Source organism: Mytilus galloprovincialis, chromosome 11, assembly GCF_965363235.1.
Source record: "Mytilus galloprovincialis chromosome 11, xbMytGall1.hap1.1, whole genome shotgun sequence".
Classification (NCBI taxonomy): Eukaryota; Metazoa; Mollusca; class Bivalvia; order Mytilida; family Mytilidae; genus Mytilus; species Mytilus galloprovincialis.
This window is the reverse complement of record NC_134848.1, coordinates 18,993,679-19,017,598: the sequence shown is the minus strand read 5'-3', so window position 1 is coordinate 19,017,598 and position 23,920 is coordinate 18,993,679. Positions and strand designations below refer to the sequence as shown.

Sequence of the window (23,920 nt, the reverse complement as noted above, 5' to 3'; positions counted from 1 at the left end):
TGAAAACAGGTTCTTGTCGAACCATATCGAGTGCACCGCAGTCGATTTTATTACAAATACATATTAATTATGAACAAAAGAAGAAATAGCAACATGCAATCAGTTATATTCTTTTATTGGAATTTTCAAGAGACAGTACCCAAACGGTACCACCTGAATACATCCACCTTTTCTGTTTTTTTTTCTTTCTGCAAGGTCGTGTCGCTCTTTTTTCGTTTATTTGTTTATTGAGTCCTTTGTGTTTTATAAATGTTACCGAAATATATTCTTGCCTCGATTTTCTTTTGAAAAAAAAATCACTCATAGAACGATCACTGCAAAAAAGTGCGAATCGGAAACACTATTGGTTTGTTTGACAGATAAAATGCGGTAATGTGTTCCTTTATTCTACTTTCCATATTCATCGTGGTTCATGAGCGAAGTGTAGCGTTATATTCATATTTAAGCAATAATATCAGACTTAAAAAAACAATACTTCTTAATCAATTTAGAAACTTGAATATTATTAAAACTATTCTAGTCCCCTAGTTCATGAAGGAAGTTCAAGATTCGCACTTTCTACACAGGATAAGGTTTAGTTTGTTCATGGCCCTTGTATTGTAGCATGATCTATCAAATTTAAAAATAATTACTTCATTGCTTTATTCATTTTTAATTGTAGTTGAAACTGATGTTAGGAAGAATAAGAGCAACACCAGAGGTCAATTTTGATAGCCTAAAGACGGATGAGGATAACTCTTTTGAAAAAAGAAATAAATTCATAAAATCCAAAGAACAAGACTTTCAACGAGCATAATCAACTTATTGAATTAGTCTTAAAAGAGACAACCCCAAAACATGAGAAAATGGCTGTGATATAAGTATTGAATGTGTTAAAAATCAATTTGAAAGTGATTTCTTTTCCGCAAGAAACAGTTTTGATGAGTGACAACGTTATTGTATTGGAAATTGACTTTAATAAAATGTTTTTATTTAATTGTCATTTGTTCTTTGGTTGTATTTAATATTTACAAGATGAAAACAATTGGGGTAATTAATAAGTTTTTTATTTGAGTGATTTAACTATCATTTACCTGTAAGAATCAGTTATGCTACCTTTAGCTGTCCAATATTTTTAAGAAAGAGGAGGGCTATTCTTAAAAATATTGGACAGCTAAAGGTGACATAATGGTTTCTTACAGGTAAATGATAGTCTAATCACTGAAATAAAGAACAGGTAAAACAATAGAATGACGTCACAACAATGTTTTAAATCTATTTACTATAACACCATACACTATTTAGTACATTCTTCTTCACCTTTCCCCATACACCCTATCATATCTATTTATTATAACACCATACACTATTTAGTACATTCTTCTTCCCTATTCACCATACACCCTCTCATATCTATTCACTATAACACCATACGCTATTTAGTACATTCTTCTTCACCATTCCCCATACACAATTCGCAGTTCCCCATTCCCTTTTCCCTTAATATCATATGCAATTCATGCTATTAGAACCATTCAAAATAACAGGCAATATAACAACTATGACGGAATTACAAATTACCAAATATCTTAACATTTATAAACCGAAGTAAAATTAAAAACCCAAACAACATTATTTTTGCAAAATTCATAAATCCCCGTTGCAACATATATAATTTCGTATTACCACCAATTGTATTGAATCTGTACCAAAATGCTGACATAGGCGGAGTTTGGTCAATTGACATTTATCAATTCTCATGTGGGTGTTGCACTGCCTATAAATTAATGTAAAGCCCTTCCAAACTTTATAGCGTTTTGTCAATCCAACCGTTGACAAGTAAACAATTTAACAATGTTAATGTTGAGGCTTGGTGTCATCTTGGTATTAGTATGTACACTTATACTTTACAACAAGTCTTTATATATAACATATTTTTTTAAACTAAACCTGTATGTTGTATTGCAGTCTTTCAGACATATCTCCAAGAAATATATGGTTTTAAATGGTTTAAATATTTGTTGTATTGTTCTTTCTTAAATTGTTGGAACATGAAAAAATACAAAAATGATAATTGATATTATCACGCAAAATTGTGAACTGAAACCGTTTATAATTACCATGTTTCTAAAACAACGAGTTAAAATCTGATAGACTGGAATCAAATAATTGAAATTGACATAAACAAAACTAATATAAGAAAAACATGTAGTTTCCGGTTATTTGGCACCTGTTGACTTCTAGTAATAAGAAATCCTTCTATATGTTTTACATATATGTTATATTGTAGTAAACTATTGCAAAAAGCAAGTTTACTTCCCCCTTTATACTACATAACTAGGTTAAAATTTGATTTAAAGTAAGTTTATTGTAGTAAAAAGACCAGAACGGGTTCATCCAGAAACATTTTAAAATCATAGAAAACTGTGTAATCAGCATGATTTCATCAGATAACAATACGAACACCAAAAATCTATGCTAAAATGAGGCATAGGAATTGCAATTCAATCTCGAACCCGCTGTTGTAAATTTTTGTGTGCATATTATATACATTTATTCATCTATTGAATTATGCCACTGCTGGAGGACGTTTCGTCCCCAATGGTATCACCAGCCGAGTAGTCAGTCATTTTTATAAATTTCCTGTTACAACACTTTTTTTTGAAAAACTAAGGATTTTCTTATCCCAGAAATAGATTACCTTAGCCGTATTTTGGCTAAACTTTTTGGAATTTTGGGTCCTCAATGCTCTTCAACTTTGTACTTGGTTGGCTTTATAACTATTTTGATCCGAGCGTCACTGATGAGTCTTATGTAGACGAAACGCGCGTCTGGCGTATTAAAAGTATAATCCTGGTACCTTTGATAACTATTGTGAACGAAAACGTTAATTGAAAACAACGCAATTTAACATTGTTTTGTTAAAGACTTGTAATTCTTTAGAGAAAATACAAATCAATAAAAAGAAAATGTAGCACAAAATTTTTAAATACTTTTGAATACGTCGACCACATTAATTTTAAAGATTATTATTAATATCATTATTTTGGCCTATGAAATTTTTGTATTGCATTTATCAACTTTAATATCATAGAAATTGCAAAATACAAATGTATTCCTTGACTGACGTTTTGAATTTTATGTGTTTCAATAACGCGTCTGATAATTTGCTTATTTTTTGTTTAAGCCTTTTCTTAGAGAAATTAAACGAGTTAACGTAAACGACATTGGCGATTTTTTTTTTATAAAATTGGGATAAATAAATAACCTCTGATATAAAAGTTTGGGTCAAACATCATATTGCCAGGTCAGTGTTTTATCATGTTCATAGTGCTAATAAAAAGCAACATCGCCTTTTTAAGCCATTAACATGGTTGTTTTATACGGTACATTGAGTTGTTCTATAGCGAAAGGTTTGAATAAAGTGCTACATTAAAAAACGCATTTCACACATGATTAAATGTAAGTTGACGATTTGTTTTGAGAATAACGGTGAAAAATAATGAAGTGTATAGCACATTTACAGAAAAGATAAATTAAGATATGTTTTCATATACTTAAACATCATGCTACTGTACTTTATTCTTTGTCATCATCTTTTAGTTTATACGTTACTTTTAGTGAGTTACCCGCTGAAAGCCTATTGTTTTTCAACCTTAATGCAAACAATGTATAATTGAAAGCGTCAAATTACAAATTCTCTGCGATGCTAACATTTATAAAGAAAACCTGAATAGCATATATATTTGTTGTAGCAAATTTTTTATTTAAATTGGAAAGTGTTGTTTATTTGTTGTTCAATAGTTTTGGAATAAAGGCAAATTAGGATAAACGTCAAACAAACAACCATTTGCAAATTTGAAGCTGAAACGATATCGTTTCGATATAACAACATCCGCATAATGTTCAATACAAAAGTGTTTTGGTTGAGAGTCTAAGTTTTTTATATGATATTTTATGATACGGATGTAAATTCCATATTTTAGTTCTTTTTCAGATAACTTTGGGGCTATATTTCTTCCAGTGGAAATAATATTCTATTTTATGTTTTCCCTTTTGAAAAAACAAAATGTAGTATGTTAAATGAACTTGCATTTTATGACACACTCAGTGTCGTTATACAGGTTTATACCATTGGTAGAACAATCTAATCATGAAGATAGTCTGAATATCACAATAAATCCGAAGATTGCCTGGAATTATTTTGGTTTAATTTTCTAGATGATGTTCAGAACAGAAAGACCGTTCGAAAAAAAGTTTATTGATCACGTTTATTATGTTTATTGGCACGTATCTATATAATATGTCTGCAGAAGAATAAATCCGATGTGTTTCAATTTACAGGAATATGTTTAGAAGGCCTTCAAAACGAAATACTGGAAGGTACAGTCAAACGTGAAGAAGATGAATACAGTAGGAAAGCTAGACCAGCTGATAAACGTCCTTGTCCAGCTGGAATGCGTGACGACGGTACAAGTTGTTGGAAAGATTCATATGGAAGAGGAGCAGGTCGTGTTCCTGATAAGGAAAACTGCCCCTCTAATCAACGTGACGATGGGACAAGCTGTTGGTTAGATAGCTATGGGAGAGGTGCAGGTCGATTGCCAGATAAAACAGCATGTCCATCTGGACTACGAGATGACGGTACAAGTTGTTGGAGTGATGCTCATATATATGGAAAGGGATGTTGTTGCACAATCTTCGGGTGCTGCAACAACTGTGCGAGTGGTTATCATGACGATGGATGCACATGCAGAAAAACAGATGTCGGCATAAAGCTGACACTCTTCCAACGACAAGGGTGTAAAACGGACGAAGAAATGAATGGACGTCTTTGCTATTCTAAATGCAAGGATGGATACCATGCAAGTGGATGTTGTATGTGTACACCAAATGGTGGCCCAGGTATACGGAAAACTCTTGCCCAAAGGCAAAGTTGTCATATTGACGAAGAAAGCAATGGTGCATTGTGTTACCCCAAATGTAGAGATGGTTATAGGCCTGTAGGATGCTGTGTTTGCGAACCAAATGACGGACCAGGTATAAAAGTCATACTTCCGAAGCGACTTTATTGCAAAGATAATGAAACGAAACTGAACGGCGTTTGTTTGGAGGAATGTCGAAGTGGCTACAGTGATCATCGTAAAGGAGACGTTTGTACAATAATTTAGAAATAACTATTGAACACAAACAATGAATTTATCATTTTAAACTATCTTCTTTTCTGTTTGATTATATATTAAACTTTTTGCAGTTCTATTTAGTCTTTTTATTTTTTACACTGTTATCGTTATGAATAATATTGGAACATATCATTGTGAAGTTAACAAAAGGGAATAACACCTAGAGGGTAATGTACAATCTTAAAAACTACGTAGAATCAAATATTTATTATTAAGTTTGTCTGCCCAGGAAAAAACCATCTGTCACATTCTACTTTTTACGGTTTTGTTGTCTATAGAGCTTACAAACTTAAAAATTACTGAGATCTGTAATATTATGTTTAATTGGTAGAAACATTGATTGTATAATTCGACAACTAAAAGACAACTAAATAGTATATGGTCTCATAAGGTGTCGATATCTTCAAGTGTCGCACAAAATCATGTCTTCCTCGTTCTGTTTATGCCGTCTTTTTTCTAAATCCATTGGAGTATGGGTGAATGAAATTATTGTCCATGAGACATACATTTTCTAATCAGCTGTTTCTAGCTTTGGAGCAGCTAGCTGAAAGAAACGGCAAGTTATCTCAGTTGTGTATTCATCGTCCGATTGTACAATGTATCGTGATGATAAGTTTAGTCCTTTCAACTGATTTATATACTTTGTTCCGAAGTTGTGTTGTTACAACTTGGGATGTTTGGTTGCCCACAAATGTGTGTAATCCTGGTACATTAAGTATATTCTTCTCAATGTTCCTGTTTGTCAATGGTTGTAATTAGTTATTGAGTGTCATATCATTTTTCATTTATTGTAGACCATAACAGTTAATCCGTTGTTTACTCTTTTGAATTGTTTAAACTTTTCCGTTTCGGGTTTTCTAATGCAACATCGTTTGTAGCGTTCATTTTGATTAGATAACGTCACAAGTTTTAATGGCATCAATTCACAATTTTTGACGTTGTTTTTTGTCAGTTTAATTTGAATGGAGATAGCGATATTGTATTTAATAACTTGCTGTAATATACCAATATTCCTTAGTCTTTACAGGTATATGATTACGCTCAATTGAGAACTTTTACGTAAAGGAGTAGGTCCGGTAAGGGCCGATTTTGGACTCATATTTCAGGTTCATCTAACGAAAGATTTTGGACACTTTTTAAACACTTTTAAGTGTCTATTTCAATTAATTCAATTAGTTTATGTGAAAGATTTGAACTGATATAGTCATTACAAACGCTCCGATTCAAGCTTAAATATGAAAAATATATCAAATATGCCAAAAAACTTCACTTTTCAGATAGTTTTTGTCAAAATGAAAGTGACCGCATCGTCCGTGTTCATTCTCAAACTTTATATATGTTATGTATTACCACCAAATACAATACAATTTTGTAAACTGCTATATTTTGGGGCCAAAAAGGGGTCTTACTGAACCTACTACTTTACAACATCTTTTTATTTTAGTATTTAACAACAGAAAGGTGTCGATACAAGTTACGCCGCAAATCGTCTCAAATCTTATATACCATACAAATAAAAGGAGTTGGCACCAATACCGTTAGAACAATTCGCCAGGACGTGACAAGATGTAGTAAAAACTAGACTAGGTCCTCGTTAAGTCTTCAACAATAAACTATGATAAAATATGTAAAGCAATTAAAACGAGAACAACAAAATAAACGAGAAACACATATTGTATACAGCAACAATCATCAACCACAATTGCAGGGTTCTGACTTGGGACAAGCACATATATAAAGTGAATAAACACCAAAAGTTCTAAGAAAACCCAACATCATCGAAAAAGATACATTTTGCAGTTGAACACCTACTTTGTCATTTTGAGAAAAATTCAAAACAGAAAGTTCTTATCATATGAAAAAATCAAAAGCTCAAACACATCAAACGACTGGATAACAACAATCACATTCCTGACTTCGTACAGAGATAAGAATTAGAACTCCGTAAGCAAAAAGTGTAATTTCCATTATTTAAGTTATAATTATATATCTTTGGTATTTGTAAATACTTAATTTATCGTCGCTAATATTTGTCCTTGGCCGGTGTTTTATATGGGTCTTATTGCGTTCAAGCATTAATTAAGAACATTTTATTTATTAATAGTATTTATGAATAGCTCTACCAGAGGGAAAGTTTTAATAGAATGACATGTAAGATAAAACTTAATAAAAATATGCACGACTTACAACTGACAATAGTGTGTTTTATTTTCTAAATAATGAAAGAAAATATATCAAGATTGTCCCTCTGTTTATATAGTTTTTAAATACACACTAGAATTAACTACGAGTATTTCTTTTGTTTTACTACAGTCAATCTCAATAAATCAAGTAAAATGGTGTACTAGTAAAAGCTAGTTTTACTTTTCAGTTGAAAGTACTGTACAAATGCAGGTATAACCCCGCCACATTTTGTAAGTGTGTGTCTGTCCCACGTCAGGAGTCTGTAATTCATTGGTTGTCGTATGTTGCTGTGTTACATGAACTTTAGAATAGAAATGGGGAATATTTCAAAGAGACAATAAATCGACCAAGGAGTAGATAACAGCCGAAGTCAACCAATGGGTTTTCAACGCAGCGAGAAGAAAACGCATCCAGAGTTGAACCTCATCTGGCCCTTACATAGAAATGTGTACTAGTTCAGTAAAAATGGACGTCATAATAAACGTAAAAACATAAATATTAACTTAAATTACAAAAAAAGACTATCAAATGCCAGATGCTCGGAATATTTTTGTTTTCGTTCATGTTTTTTTTTCGTTTGCATGGTTTTACATTAATCATTTCAATGCCCTGTAATTGATAATTTCTTGTCATTTGGTCTCTTGTGAAGAGTTGTCTAATTGGCAATATTCTTTTTCTTTTGTTATCTGTTACATTATACACATATTATTTTTAAAATAACCTTCAAATCTTTACACATTGTTGCATTAACAGTGTTTTTGTCTCTACTCATGCCAAATATATTGTTTGGTATTTGTCGATGCTGGTACATGTAAAAATGTGCATAAACACATTATTATTCTGGATTTTCAAGCTAATAAAACACTTCAATGAAGAAAAATCATCTCGAAATGTATAACCACTATTATAACCTAGTCTTAAAGATTTTTAAATATAATTTATATTGATGCCTTGTCATTATAATTATATCAAATTTGATCAAACATTTCAAATATGTTTATGTTCAAATACAGATACAAACTTCAAGCACATAATAAATGACAAATATTGTATGCTATGCACAGAAAATATGGACACTAACTAAACATTCATCGTATTGCTCAGCCTTTAAAGTGAGAAATGAAAAATAAATGATGATTCGATTAACAAACTCCCGTTGAGTCTATTTTAATCATATGTAAATATGGACAGATATAATCAAAAGTTTTTTTATTTATTGTATAAATGCAAGATAAAAACACAAAAGTATTCAAATTTAAAACCAATCATTTTGCTCATCAACTAAAAATAAAATACGAAAGCCTCGTGCATTTATTAATATTTCCGATGGATAGTTATTACAGAGGGCAGAATAAAAGGCCCCCAAAAAATAAATAGCCAAACATAGATACGAAACAAGGATGGAAAACAGATCGTTGCTTAACTGTATTTTTTGTTGTTGAAAATAATGGTAAAAATAAATTAAAACAGAGATATGTTCTTAAAATTTAAACCATTGTGGTGACGTCAGCCTATTCATTTGCCGTGGATTTTTTTTCTAGAATCAACGCTTCTTAAATCCGTCGCTGAAATGAACTCACCAGATTATATTCTATTGTTTCCTTTGTGTGCCTAATATCATTAAGTTTGAATTGACTAATTTGCTGATTTCTGTTCACTAATGGAATTATTTTGAAAACTTGCCTTTAATTTTTGTAATTTCTATATGCCTTCACTGGGAATCGAACCCGTCCATCAATTCTGTTACGTGTTACTGCTAAGGACTTGTCTGTCTAGGTTCGAATCCTTGAATTCTCTTTGTTTTTTCTATAGTCTAGATTTCCAGTTTTTGTTCTTGTTTTGTATATTATTGTGGATATTTTGTGTAGTAAGAGCGAGTTTGGTCGTTTATCATCGGATTATTGTTGGCTATTCCACATGTTTGAAACAAAACAAAAATGATTGCATAGTATTGGTCCATTTTTGTTTTATAAATTAATATAATAGGATTTCATCTGATTTACTACATAACTTTACAAATTTTAATTCGCAAATTCTAATGCTAGAAAATCCTGATATTGATAGCAATTTCGGAGACATACTTATTATATGCACTATATATATTGTTCATTGTCGGGTTGTTGTCCCTTTGACAAATTTTCCATTTCCATTAAGATTAATTTTAATAGAAATAAGTTCGAATATATCTTATTTTGTAAAAAAAAAAAGATAACATTCAGATGCCTGATGATATGAAGATCTTTAAGGGCAGACGTGTTGTTTTAAATTTTTAATCATTTAATTGTGATATATAATTTATTGTTACAGTAATGGATCATTTGACACAATAACATGGTTATTTCAACTCACTGACAATACCTTCTAATTAAGAATAGGCGTTAACTTTTAAAAGACATTAACACAATAGTTTAAGTGATAGTTACAATGGATAAGCGTTGATTCATGAAAAACAAACCATTCACCCTCCGGGCTCATGGTTTCTTTTTCAAGAATCAACGCTTATCCATTGTATCTATATCAAATATAGAATAACGAAATCTCTAGACCCTCATGATTGTTTTAAAGTTCATTTATATTTAAAATTTGTTTTTGGCAAACGAGAGACAACCCAACTTTAGTTATCATCATCTCCAGCTACAATTGGAGTATACCTAAAACACTCATATCTTCCATGCTGTTTTACAGACCTTTCGTGATTTTCGTGTTTTGTCGGATAAATTCACACCTTCAAACATTTCAAAGTTTAAATTCATTTTTGATTTTACAAATCATTAGAACAAATAATAAAACCGGTTGTTGTCAGATCCTGGAAGTCAAAGTTTGAGATCTGTTTTAATCAGAGTGACGTGTAATGCCATTAATATTGTTTTCGTATGGCGTGAATTGGGTTATTTTAGTTGTAGTATTATCTTGGTTAATTTGGTGTCTCCAATGAAAGTGCCAAAATCAAACACACGAAAATAAATCAAACACTAAAAATTGAAACTCAAAATCGCGTTCCGGTACAACAATATCGTTATGTTAATTGTTAGCAAAAATATTTTATGTTATTATATCTTCCATGTATTTACCACAATTCCATACATAGCCAAATCCGCAAAACAATAACTGATATAAATTTTTTGACAACATTACTATACAATTTTTAATTAATTTTCTGAAATTGTTAAGAAAACACAACGTGAATTTTTATTCACACGTGTCATAAATATGCCAAGCTATTAATGATTAAACGCCGTTGTACTCCAAGAGGCATAAGGATTAAAATGTAAATCCTTGATCATCAATAGATTAACATGTACTGCAATAGAGTTCATTTACATTTATTTCATAGGATATTTGAAGAAAATTTATAATCAATTGAAAAGTAATTTGAATAAAAATTATAATCAATTGATAAGTAATTTGGATGTTTAAGATTGTATTTCTTTTGTTTCAGCTTTAAACCGCGATGTACGGAATTATTTGCAGTTGCATCCGTATCCGTATCCGATTCCGTCATTACGTTAACTTTGTCGTGTTTCTTGTTTGAGAAATTCATTGATAGTTTGTCAATGAATGGAAAAATAAAAGCTAATATGAATGAGCTTGCCACGACTGTTGTTCCAAAATTAAACATTTGAATTGGAAGAAGCACCAAAATTACACACCCCAAAATAAAACACATGCTTTTTGAGAGAAACCGCCAAAATATCCCGACGCCAAAATTTCCCAATTTACGGTATTTCTTAGCATAGTGCGAATTCAGAAGCATTCTAAGAATCAGCCATACTGTACATACATGCAATGCTTGCCACTGGATGCTTAGCAACCAACTTTGTATACATGTATCCAATTAAGAAGATTGGCAAAATTGATTTTGACGACTGATTTGCATATTCATATTTATCATTTAACCAAGATATTTACGCAAGTACTTTTAAAACATAACTTAATACAAGGAAATACCGAAAATTTTTGGGGAAATCTTTGTCAGATAAAAACTGGTTGATAGTCTAACCAGTGATAGGAACAATGTGATTAATCCTTTTTTTCTACAAAAATTTCAAATGAAGATCGTATGCAGATACTATTTTTGTGGTCTATTTTTCTGTGTTTTCGAAATAAAGGACAATATATAAACAAGTAATATCAGTTGTATCTTAACCAACACAAACGAATTCAATTTGACATGTATTGGTCTATATGCATAGTTCCCAGTGAACATTTTCCGTAAAATAAAATCATCGAATATATAACTGTTGCCTCTTTAGCCAGAATTCTCAAAGTCTTAAAAATATTTTTTTCTATATGTCGTGTAGACAGAATGATCAGTATTCCAAATTACCATGTCAACTGTCATACTTACAAATCTACTTCCTTCTGCCTGTCTTATTGTCATGTCTTTGAGTAAAATATATATTTATCAGTCTAGTAAAATACAGGAAGGAACACAATACTAATTTCATATTTTAATAATTATTTGATATGAAAAACAAGCCGTTAGCTGATGATAGCGCTTCTTTGTTTACATTGAATATAGTTTCATATCATAAATAAAGCCACAACTAAAATCCCTAACAACAGAACCAAAATCAGAAACGTTACGGTATATCTGGGTGGTTTTTTTTAACAAATTCATAGACTTCGTCGTCCCTTGCATAGATAATGCCTGCCTCGCATTATATGACAAATGAAACTTTTCCGCGCATTCTTTTGTGGTAGATTGTCTGCTTCAATTTCTTTAAACTTTAAATATGCAATAACATAGACATTCATCATCATTTAGGGCACACTAATGGCTTATGTTTCAAGTTTGATTAAAAACAAACGGTGTAAAACAAATTTATAAATCTCTACATTATTTCCTGTATCCGAACTATAATTACTGTTATATCTTAAGATTGTAATCTTTATGAAACATTTTATTAATAATTACTTTATTAGATAGAAAAAAATGAAAGCTAAATCGTAAGCAATTGTCTTCTATTTTCATCAATCACTCAAATAAAAGTTATCGCGTTAAAATAACATACTTCTTCATGAGTATAACACTTTGAGTAAACAATCGTATTATATTAGCATGTAATACGAAGTCATTATAATATTATTTTTGTAAACAAATAAAATAATAATTCGATATATTATACAACAAAGGATGTATATATACTATAAAGTATGTTGATTAAAACCGTTTACACCGAGTAATTTTTAACATACAGAAGACTTCCTAATGCACTTGCTCGTTTTTCTTTTAAATATTAATATCTTATTTCATCTATATTTATAAATAGTGGCCTCGGTGGTAGAGTGTTCAAAGTAGTTACTACTGTAATCAATATCCAGTCAACACTGAGGTTGTGAGTTTGAACCCAGTTCTTTCAGGTGCACTCCACTCCAATCTTAATTCACTAGGATTGTCAGTTTTCCTATCAAAAGTCGGTTGTTTTCTCCGGGCACATAGGCTTCCTACACCAATAAAAACCAGCCGACAAGAAATAGCCAAGAAGAATTGCTTAAAATTGGCGTTAAAACACAAAAAGAAAATCATATAAAATCTATATTTATGTTATTACTCAATTATATGAACAAAGCAATTATATCCATATCAGGCTTTAAGTCACTTTTTTCAACTAAACCACGTGTATCAGTTTTCGCTACGACAGTTTCTTTAACCAATCCTGTACTATCTTATAGTTTTTTGCTATCCATTTAATATTAAAGTTTATTTTCTCAATGGACTGTTGAAAAGCTCTGGCTCCTGAACCAAGATCTGGAACACTGTCTTTAAAGCTTCTGACCTGAAAATAATATTGCAATATATTTATAAACGTAGACGAGAACTAGTACACGTATTCTTATCTATAATGGTAATTTACAAATTTTCAAATGAAAGTATTTATTGGCCCGTTCTTTCACGTTTGTTATCTTCGATAATCTTAATTCATTTGAAAACACATGTAAATGTTTACTTAATTACACTCCACAACAATGGAGAAACAGTGGGAAAGTTCTGAATTGAAAGTTTCGGGCGTTTATGTTGGTACTTATTTTAAAATTACCTTTATACTGTTTGATATAATATGTGATTTGTTTGTTTACAGTTCTCTTACATTTGTTGATTGTATTGTGTTACTGTTCTCGTTTCAACGCATTGACATATCATAGCATCGGAGCTGCTTCGAGTGGAGTTTTACATTTGTCATGACAGGGCCTTTCATATGTCGTTATACAGTGTTCGTTGTTAGAGACTGGTTTGCGACCTATATGTGTTAATATCCACGTCTCATCACTTAGTTAATAATAATCTCATTGGCAATTTCACAGCTTCATTGTGTTGTATTTGTTCATTTTTTGTTATGTTTATGGAACCATCCGCCCTGTTGTCAATGTTCGGATTCTGACAAGATATAATTGATACATTGTGTAAGTTATTTTCCGTGCATTAACTTTGAGATGAAAATAACGTTTATGCTGAAATCCCTCAGACAAAGTGGACAGAGTCGGTCACGTTAGTTCTTTTTAGATCCATGTAACTTAAAGGAATTTATCCAATTAGGTCAAGGTACGATCTTCAACACTGAGCCTTGGCTCATACCAAACAGCAAGCTAAAAGGATCTCAAAAATACTAGTGTAAACCCATTCAAACGGGAAAGCAAACGTTATAATTCCCATTGAAAATGTGGAGCAAAAACTTTGTTTTAGCACTATACAATGTCGTACCGATTGTAACTGAAACTCTGTGTTAAATTTAGCTGTAATACCAGTAATCAGATGTGAAAATGAAAACGAACCACCGCCATACCTGCAAAATCATACAAAAGATATAAATTATGTCTTCAAATTTCCCAGTAAATATAATAGTATATAAACAGTGTTGTAATTGGTAAAAATCATCTTGAAAGTATCAGAGAACTTTAAAAACTATGTGTTACAGAAACAAAGTAATACAATGTAGATGGACACGATGAATGAATTGTACCAAATATTGTTGAATTTGATGTTGAATCGCTATCTTATTTTGTATGACATTTTATCTCATTCTGTCATGTTAAGCACTTTGCTATACTCTCTAAACGGTTCGGGTTTTGTGGGTTGTTGATGACCTATAGGGACCAATAGTTACTAAATTACGTTCTATTTACACTATATGACACGAGTCAATCATGACTCGTGCATATACTTTTGTTATTGAATTTACCTAATAATCGTAAAGAAATGTTTGGTTACCAGACTCAAAATCCTCAGTAGGTAAACCAGAACTATTCAATAACCAATTAAAACGAGATATGCACATTTCTTTTTTAATTTGAACAATTCTCCTTGCCAACTATTCTTTTACATTTTCGGAATTCCGACAAGTTATATATTTTATTACAGTTACATCAAGTTACGTAGATGAATTAGTGTCAAAACTATTATGGGCATAACAATTAACTGCTTAAATACATAGTCACACACCACTATTCACAAAACATAGAATAAAAACATGTAAATACTATTGCAACTATAACTAGAGACTCTAAAGAGCCTGTGTCGCTCACCTTGGTCTATGTGAATATTAAACAAAGGACGAAGATGGATTCATGACAAAATTGTGTTTTTGTGATGGTGATGTGTTTGTACATCTTACTTTACTGAACATTCTTGCTGCTTACAATTATCTGTATTTATAATGAACTTGGCCAAGTTAAGTTTCAGTGGAAAATGTTAGTACTTTGATTCAAACAAAAAATTCTCTGAAACTGATATTATCAAGATGCTTGATTTCTTGATTGACAACATATTTGTTACGTTCGGAGGACGTGTTTTTCAACAGACTGTCGGCATTCCAATGGGAACAAACTGTGCCCTTCTACATATTATTATGAGGCTGACTTCATGCAGGAACTTCTTAGGAAGAAAGATAAGAAGTTAGTAATATCCGTTAACTCTACTTTCCGCTATATAGATGATGTTCTTTCACTAAACAATTAGTTGACTATGTGGAACGCATCTATCCCATCGAACTAGAGATAAAGGTTACTACAGATACAGTTAGGTCGGCTTCATATCTTGACTTACATCTAGAAATTGACAATGATGGTTGGTTGAAAACAAAACTTTACGACAAAAGAGATGATTTCAGCTTTCCAATTGTGAACTTTCCATTTCTAAGTAGCAACATTCCAGCAGCACCTGCATACGGGGTATATATCTCCCAATTGATACGATATTCCCGTGCTTGCATTTCCTATCATGATTTTCTTGACAGAGGGTTGCTGCTCACAAGGAAGCTATTAAACCAAGAGTTCTAAATGGTGAAGTTGAAATCATCCTTCGTAAATTTTACGGACGCCATCACGAGTTGGTTGACCGTTATGGAATAACTGTTTCACAAATGATATCGGATATGTTCCTTACGTCGTAACTACTATCCCCTTCCCTTTCATGAATGTGACCTACCGAATAAGACTATTTACCGGATTTGTAATCACATAAGCAACACGACGGGTGCCACATGTGGAGCAGGATCTGCTTACCCTTCCGGAGCACCTGAGATTACCCCTAGTTTTTGGTGGGGTTCGTGTTCTTTATTCTTTAGTTTTCTATGTTGCGTCATGTTTACTATTGTTTTTCTGTTTGTCTTTTTTTCATTTTTAGCAATGGCGTTGTCAGTTTGTTTTAGATTTACGAGTTTGACTATCCCTTTGGTATCTTTCGTCCCTCTTTTAGTAAAAATTTACAAATTTTATGAAAATTGTTAAAAATTGACTATAAAGGACAATAACTCCTTAGGGGGTCAATTGACCATTTTGGTCATGATGACTTATTTTTAGGTCTTACTTTGTTGTACATTATTGCTGTTTACAGTTTATCTCTATCTTTAATAATATTCAAGATAATAACAAACAAGAATGTGTCCTCAGTACACGAATGCCCCACTCGCACTATCATTTTCTATGTTCAGTGGACCGTGAAATTGGGGTAAAATCTCTAATTTGGCATTACAATTAGAAAGATCATATCATAGGGAACATGTGTACCAAGCTTGAAGTCGATTGGACTTCAACTTCATCAAAAACTACCTCGACCAAAAACTTTAACCTGAAGCGGGACAGACGGACGAACGAACGAACGGACGGACGAACGAACGAACGGACGCACAGACCAGAAAACATAATGCCCCTCTACTATCGTAGGTGGGGCATAAAAAAGGCAAAATTTCCTTAAAATTACCAATTCAGGGACAGCAACCAAACAACGGGTTGTCCGATCCATCTGAAAATTTCAGGGCAGATAGATCTTGACCTGATAAACAATTAAACCCCGTCATGCCCTAAATGCTTTGATTTTGGGTTATAAGCCAAAAACTGCATTTTACCACTATGTTCTATTTTTTACCGTGGCGGCCATTTTGGTTGGATGGGCGGGTCACCGGACACATTTTTAAACTAGATACCCCAAAGATGATTGAGGCCAAGTTTGGATTATTTTGGCCCAGTAGTTTCAGATAAAAAGATTTTTGTAAAAGATTACAAAAATTTACTAAAAATGGATAAAAATTGACTATAAAGGGCTATAACTTCTAAAGGGGTCAACTGACAATTTCAGTCATGTTGAATTATTTCTAAATCTTACTTTGCTGAACATTATTGCTGTTTACATTTTATCTCTATCTATAATATGATAATAAGATTATAACCAAAAACAGCAATTTTACCCATATGTTCGATTTTTAGCCATTGCGGCCATCTTGGTTGGTTGGCCGGGTCACCGGACACATTTTTAAAACTAAATATCCCAATGATGATTGTGGCCAAGTTTGGTTTAATTTGGCCCAGTAGTTTCAGAGCAGAAGATTTTTGTAAAAATTAACGACGACGGACGCAGGACGACGACGGACGACGGACGCAGGTCAGCTAAAAATACAATAAACAAGAATGTGTCAATAGTACACAGAAGCCCCACTCGCACTATCATTCTCTATGTTCAGTGGACCTTGAAATTGGGGACAAAACTTTTATTTGGCATTAAAATTAAAAAGATTATATCATAGTGAACATGTGTACTAAGTTTCAAGTTGATTGGACTTCAACTTCATAAAAACTACCTTGACAAAAAACTTTAACCTGCAGTGGGTCGGACGGACGGACGGACGGACGAACGAACGGACTCACAAACCAGAAAACACAATGCCCCTCTTTTATCGTAGGTGGGGCATACAAATTGTAATTTCAATAACTGTGTTTCTTGTACAATTCACGATAAATATGTGAAAAAGGTCAGATACCAACTATTCCAAAACTTACTGTTTAAAAATTACATCCCAGTTACCCCGGAAAAAATCCCATACTAAAGATCTACCAATAGCATTTCTAGATATATAAACAATGATGAAAACTGCATCCTGCTTTCGAATCTCCTCGGGCATTAATGTATATCCAAGGAATCTAAATAATAAGTTAAAACCATATAAAAAATAGAAAATTACAAAAAGAATCTAACTGCAAACAGAAAGTCCCGTATCAAATGGCAAAATCAAAAACTGAGACATATCAAACGAATGATAAAAACGGTAATAATTTTGACTTGGATCAGGAATGCATTGTCCTTGTTCAAAACAAATGCTATTTTTTTGGCGGCAAGTCTGTTGTGTGTGTCTTTTTATACGGAGAAAAGTGGAGTGCCCGGAGAGAACCATCGACCATGATCACTGACAATCTTGGTCGAACGCACGTGCGATGGTCGAACTCAAAACCCAAGTGTTGACGGGATATAGATACAGCAGATGAACTTCGAAGACCATCTTGCCTCCGATAAAGGCTCCTGTTAAAAATAGAATTTGCAATCTAATCGCTTCACAGACAAAGTTATAATCTCATAATGAACATTTGCTGTAGAATGCGTTTTACACTTTGATATGTTATGCATGTTATGGTCGCATTAAGGTTTAAATTGATTGTTTTTACTGAGAACTACAAGATTTAATAAATGTAGTATAAAACTGTTTTTGTTACAAAAAAGGGTCAAATATAAGCCTTTAATCATATTAGAAACACACCTGCTTAAAACCCAAACATCCCTGCTGCAGGACAGGGAAATCAGCAAAGCAGCTTTTTCTGTAGCAACATTCGATGTCTTATATTTCTTATATGCAAAATCCCATTCCTCTACAGTCCCGTATCGTATTGCTATACAGTACACAGTAGATCGCAGATTTACATCAATTCTGAAAAAAAATCACATTGTATTGGTAATGTATGTCTGACGGAAGATAAAAATGGTCAGTATTTCTTACTTGATTTGTGTACTTTAGACAGGAATTAATCGTTCCGTTTTTAATAGACCAGCGTATTTATACATTTGGCAAAATTCAAGGCATTTGTTTTAACAAAAATTATATACGGGTGTATTTTAAAATTGAGAATGGAAATGAAGAGGAGCTAGAAAGGCAGAAAAAACCCATGGCCGATGGGTTTATAGACAATTACATATTTATTGTACTCACGGATTAGTTCCATCTGTCGTTTCCATTAGCTCTTTAAAAAGCTTCCTAGAATTTTCAATGCAAACCTCATGCCCATATTTGCATGCATGTGCAACAACAGTTCTTCTCAAGTATCTAAAATATATCAAACATTGACAGAACGGACACGTTCTTTTGTATTGTTACTCAATATTGATTTGAAGATAATTTTTATTATCATATTTGTATAGTTAATCATTAGATTTTTACTTACATCAGCAAATTGACGATGCCTAATGTGAAGCAGAAATTTCTTACACTAAAGGAGCAGCTCAGGTCAGCACCGTTTATTGTTCGGCTCAAGTGTCTGTAGTTTTCTTTTGTAGAGATTTGTTAGTCATTCAGTCGTCAATTTCTGTCTGGTCAGTATTTGACTTACGATTTGTATTAGTTCAGTATCGTCTATCTCTTTCACAGCTTAACTCATTTTATTATCGTATGATTATTTTTTATACAAATGGATTCAAATCATGCATACATTGCGTCTATTAAGACTGTTGATAAGTGGACCATAGGTCTAATTATATAATTTCGCTTAAACAGTTAGCATGCTGAGTGGTTAATGTTATTTACATTTTATGAACATTTTGACATATATCAATGTAATCTTTGTAGGCAGATAGAATATTTAAATTTCACAGTAGCGCGTGGCAATTTTTGAACTAAATGAATTTAAAGGCTCAACTTATCGTTACTTTACCAAACAATTTTATTTAAGACTGTCATTGTTGATTTTTAATCATAGTCTTAATATTGAGATTCGTTTCGAAGAATTAAAGTGCAATTATGTTTTTTAATATACATAGACGTTACGTGCTTCAGTTAATTCATGTTTAAGTTGATATGAGTTCCGCTCAAGAAGAGTTAAATTGTATAATTTGCATTTGTTTTCTAATTTGATTGAATTGTTTATGATTTCATGAAAAAATTATATTATGATAAATAGAAAAAAGTCATATAGAAAAAATAACTCTAAGTCAAAACGAAAACGGCAAGTCCTTTTTATCAATTAACAAAATAACAAACTTTTTTTATATATTAAGTTTTAAGTAAGGTATTATATAATAGCTTATCACAAAGTAAGAACAACTTACATTTCTAAATGACTTGATCCCGAGTTTTCCATTCCAAGCTTATTGAACGGATTTGTATACGTTGCTTTCATGAATTTCTTTAAATGTATAAAATGAACCAAAATGAAATTGTCAAATTGGTAAATCAGCCAATACATGCAAAATTATTTATATATACGGCACGATTAATATTATTACAAGAGACACATTCGGGGTAGCATTTAGTAAACAAACAATCTGCAGATTAGCTATCAATGTACATAGATAAGGCTTAAAATTTAATTCAAATGTATCAAATGTTAAACAGCTTATTAAATAAAACACAAAACGTCTACTTCCAAAAAGATAACAAAATCGTGCAACGTAAAGTTAATCATTCATTTTGTGTTTGTTTTTGACATTTTCGACATTGGCAATTGCATTTTCTTATCACGGTGAAATTGTATAAACACACTCACAGCGTAACTTTCCAATTGTGAATTTTCCATTTAACATTGTTGTATGTATCAACATTCCAACAGCGAGTATGTAACTCACAGTTAATACGATAATGATTGTATTTCCCATTCATATTTCCTTGATAGAGGATTGCTGCTCATAAGGAACCTTTTAACCAAGAGTCCCGTGTCGTGAGGTAGAAATCACCCCTACTTTATTTGTACGGACGCCGTCACGAGTTGGTTCTCAGTTATGGAATATATGTCTTACAGATAAAACATGATGTGTTCCAATCGGTATAGCTTTAATCAAGTCCCGTCCCCTTACCAATCGAGTAAGAGTTATCAGCGGATTACCATCTATATGAGCAACACGACTCGGGACACATGTGGAGCGACATCTGATTACCTTTCCAAATCACCTTAGATCACACTCTATAGCAGGGTTCATATTGCTCTGTATTTAGTTTCTTTATTGTGTTTTGTGTACTGTTGCCTATTGTCTTTTTTTTAGCCAATGCCTTGTAAGTTCATTTTTGACTGTTTGATTGTCCCTTTGTACATTTCGTCTCCCTTATACTTACAGAGAAGTTTCCATATAAGGCTGTTCTTTCAAGCATTCCATCAACATAACTTAATTCCCCCGAAGCCGCCCAAAACGGTAAAACATTTTCTTCAGTCGACAAGTATTCAACTGTTTGAAGGGCTATATTCATCCTTAGGTCACCTGATCTAGAAATTGATAATTTTAATTGTAAAAGGTCATTTTAGTTACATATAGCAGTTTAAATATTTTAAATTAAATTGATCATAAGAGCTAATCGAGTATATGTACCTTTTGTGTTCTTTAACATATATGTCCTGGAAGAATACTAAAACAAGTTTTCTTTCAGAGGTCGTTTTCTCGCTTTAATGCTTTCACACCTTTCGGAGTTTCTGCGATTCTGTTTGTAAACTTAATTTGTATATTCTTTATCGATTTTTGAGATTTTAACAACTGTCGCCCGTATATATGATAAGGGATATTTGTGTTAGCAACGTAACTTACACAATACAGCCAGAAAAAACCTGCAGCCTGAATCGGTCTTCAGCTGGCCACTTAATTAACAAAAATGTGTTCAGTGAAAATTGACGTCAGACTGTACTCCGAGACATATTAATAAACCATAATATAAAAAATACAAGACTAACATGTATTGTTTTGAACGAAAGGACAGATAATGAGGCAGGATCTGCTTACCATTCCGGAGAATCTGGTATTAACATCAGTTTTGGTAGGGTTCGTGTTGCTCAGTCTTTACTTTCTGTGTTGTTTTTTCTTGTGTACTATTATTTGTCTGTGTGTCTTTTTCATTTTTAGCAATGGCGCTGTCAGTTTATTTTCGCTTTATGAGTTTGACTGTTACCTAGAATCTTTCGCCCCTCTTTTATTAGGAAGTTGTGTTTCTGTTGACCATTGCGTAGACATATTTTTTATTCAGTAATGTATACCGTGATGTACCAGAACTAGCTTTGATTGGGTAGCTTAAATTAGTTGCAGGTAAAATTTCAATGTGTCTGTGCGAATGAAACTTGTTTCGAAGAACGCTAGTCGGGTATGCTCAAGCACAAAGGTTTTGATACCAGACTTAACACATCGTTTAAATCAATGTGCCATTCCGCTTGGAGTAAGCGTAAGAATTGGATTAATCAGGTATGTTTGAAGTTTGGAGCTAAGATTTTATAATAACAACACAAAGAAGCCGTAACAAAAGCGGTGTGTAACATGTACAATGCAAATGTAAGTAAGTGACTGTGTACTTAGAAAGATGCCAATAATAAATAAATAAAGCACATGTGTATAACTACATTATTAAACGACTTACTTGGCCAAATTCCACGCATCATTTATAATCTGAGCCCTATGTATTGGGTGAATTTTCTGAAAAACGATCAAAAGTGATGTTTACGACAAAAGGACAGAACATTGTAAATAATAAAAACAAACATACTTGCTACGTATACTGTTTTTTTAATCCTTTTTTTTTGTAAGGAGCTAGATTTTTTTTATCTAAAATTATTGTAGTTTAAAAATTTACAAAGCTATGTCTCAATGCTTTTTAACAAATTCTAACAAAAATATAAACAAATCTTCCGCAATACAAACATTTGATTTTCTGGAGAAATTCTTTTTATCATGAACAGGTCATTTTGGCAATAGAGACCAATATATATGTAAATAATACCAGTAGTAAAAACAGTCAGACATAAAAAAAAAAAAAAAAAAAAGAGTGAAAACAGCCAGATAAAACGAATGTCACCGGTATTGCATTGCTGATGTAGATAATTCATAGAAAACATATGTCGTGTTTTTAAAACAGGTACAAGCCTCGTAAATGACAGAAATATGCATAAAAAAATGTTTACAAAACACAATAGAAACTAATAACTAAGTAATATGCACTCAAACCCCACTAAACAAAAAAAAGCAATGAATTTTAAGTGTTCCGCTAGGGTTATCCTATTGAGTAATCAGTATGGGAGCAAGTCATTTCGTACCTTGACAATTTTGTATGTACCTCCATCATTTCGTACCCAAATTTGCCATTTCGTACTCACAATAATATCTTTTTCGTACCTTATGAGCCAAACTCATCTACAATTTCGCCCTCATGGACCTTAATCTGTTTTTTTTATATATATAAATGATTGAGTAATTGTATAATTGGGGCATGTGGAGTATACGTCTATGAAACAGTTTTCACCAAGACATGTAACACATATAGATCTTACATGATTAAGGTACGAAAAAAAATACATACACTCTCTCATGAGGTACGAACGGTAAACATGCACACCTTTCATAAGGTACGAAATGGTCAACATATATATCTTTCATTAGGTACGAAATGGCATACAAATAAATCTTCCATGAGGTACTAAAAGGCATACATATATAAATGTCACTTCCATGGGGTACGAAATGGTTTTGTCAGGGAACGAAATGCGGGTTACGAAATAGTTTTTGCGAGGGAACGAAATGCGAGTTACGAAATGGTTAGGGAACGAAAGGACTATAAATCTCATCAGTATTAATACAGTCAGATCAGTCTTTGATTGTTGGATCAGTTTCTGCCAGTTGCTCTCGGGATAATTAACCCTGTAGTAACCATACTGCATAACGTTCCCGAGGTACCAGCTATCCATTGATTCACCGGACAATGCATTGATAATTTCAACTGAAAGAAAAAAAATGTTTTGTATAAATTATAATATTTTTGTGTGTATGGTAAAGTTTCCACGATTATCCAAAAAAAATAACACATGATTAGTATTATGTTGTCAATGTGGTTTGCATAACCTAACTTCAGAAGGTACGCCCAAATAAAAAAGGTTGAACCCATGGATGTATGATTACCAAACACGTATGATAAATATGTCCAACTTTACTAAATATCAATTCTCTTGAGTTTTACTTTTATAAATTGGTCCCGTATTAAAATAATTGTTCAATAAGTGGAAGTATATGAAACAACTATTCACCTGCGTTCGTCTCAAGTGTATATAAGTAACCGTGACACCTTCATGAGAAAAAA

The 23,920-nt window shown here is 32.3% G+C and overlaps 1 protein-coding gene across 2 annotated transcripts in view; it reads right to left on the bottom strand.

The window, feature by feature from the left end:
* Positions 1-12,872: 12,872 nt before the first annotated feature.
* Positions 12,873-23,920, bottom strand: part of LOC143051802 (aminopeptidase N-like) — a 29,950-nt gene continuing 18,902 nt past the window's right edge. For both annotated transcript variants that reach the window (XM_076224741.1, XM_076224740.1), the window contains exons 14-22: positions 23,424-23,563; positions 22,211-22,266; positions 20,930-21,077; positions 19,930-20,006; positions 18,818-18,931; positions 18,371-18,538; positions 17,619-17,759; positions 14,050-14,131; positions 12,873-13,126 (exon numbers count right to left, since the gene is read on the bottom strand). In XM_076224741.1, coding sequence (XP_076080856.1) covers positions 12,983-13,126; positions 14,050-14,131; positions 17,619-17,759; positions 18,371-18,538; positions 18,818-18,931; positions 19,930-20,006; positions 20,930-21,077; positions 22,211-22,266; positions 23,424-23,563 — 1,070 coding nt within the window. In that variant the 3' untranslated portion in view covers positions 12,873-12,982. The remainder of the gene's footprint in view (positions 13,127-14,049; positions 14,132-17,618; positions 17,760-18,370; positions 18,539-18,817; positions 18,932-19,929; positions 20,007-20,929; positions 21,078-22,210; positions 22,267-23,423; positions 23,564-23,920) is intronic.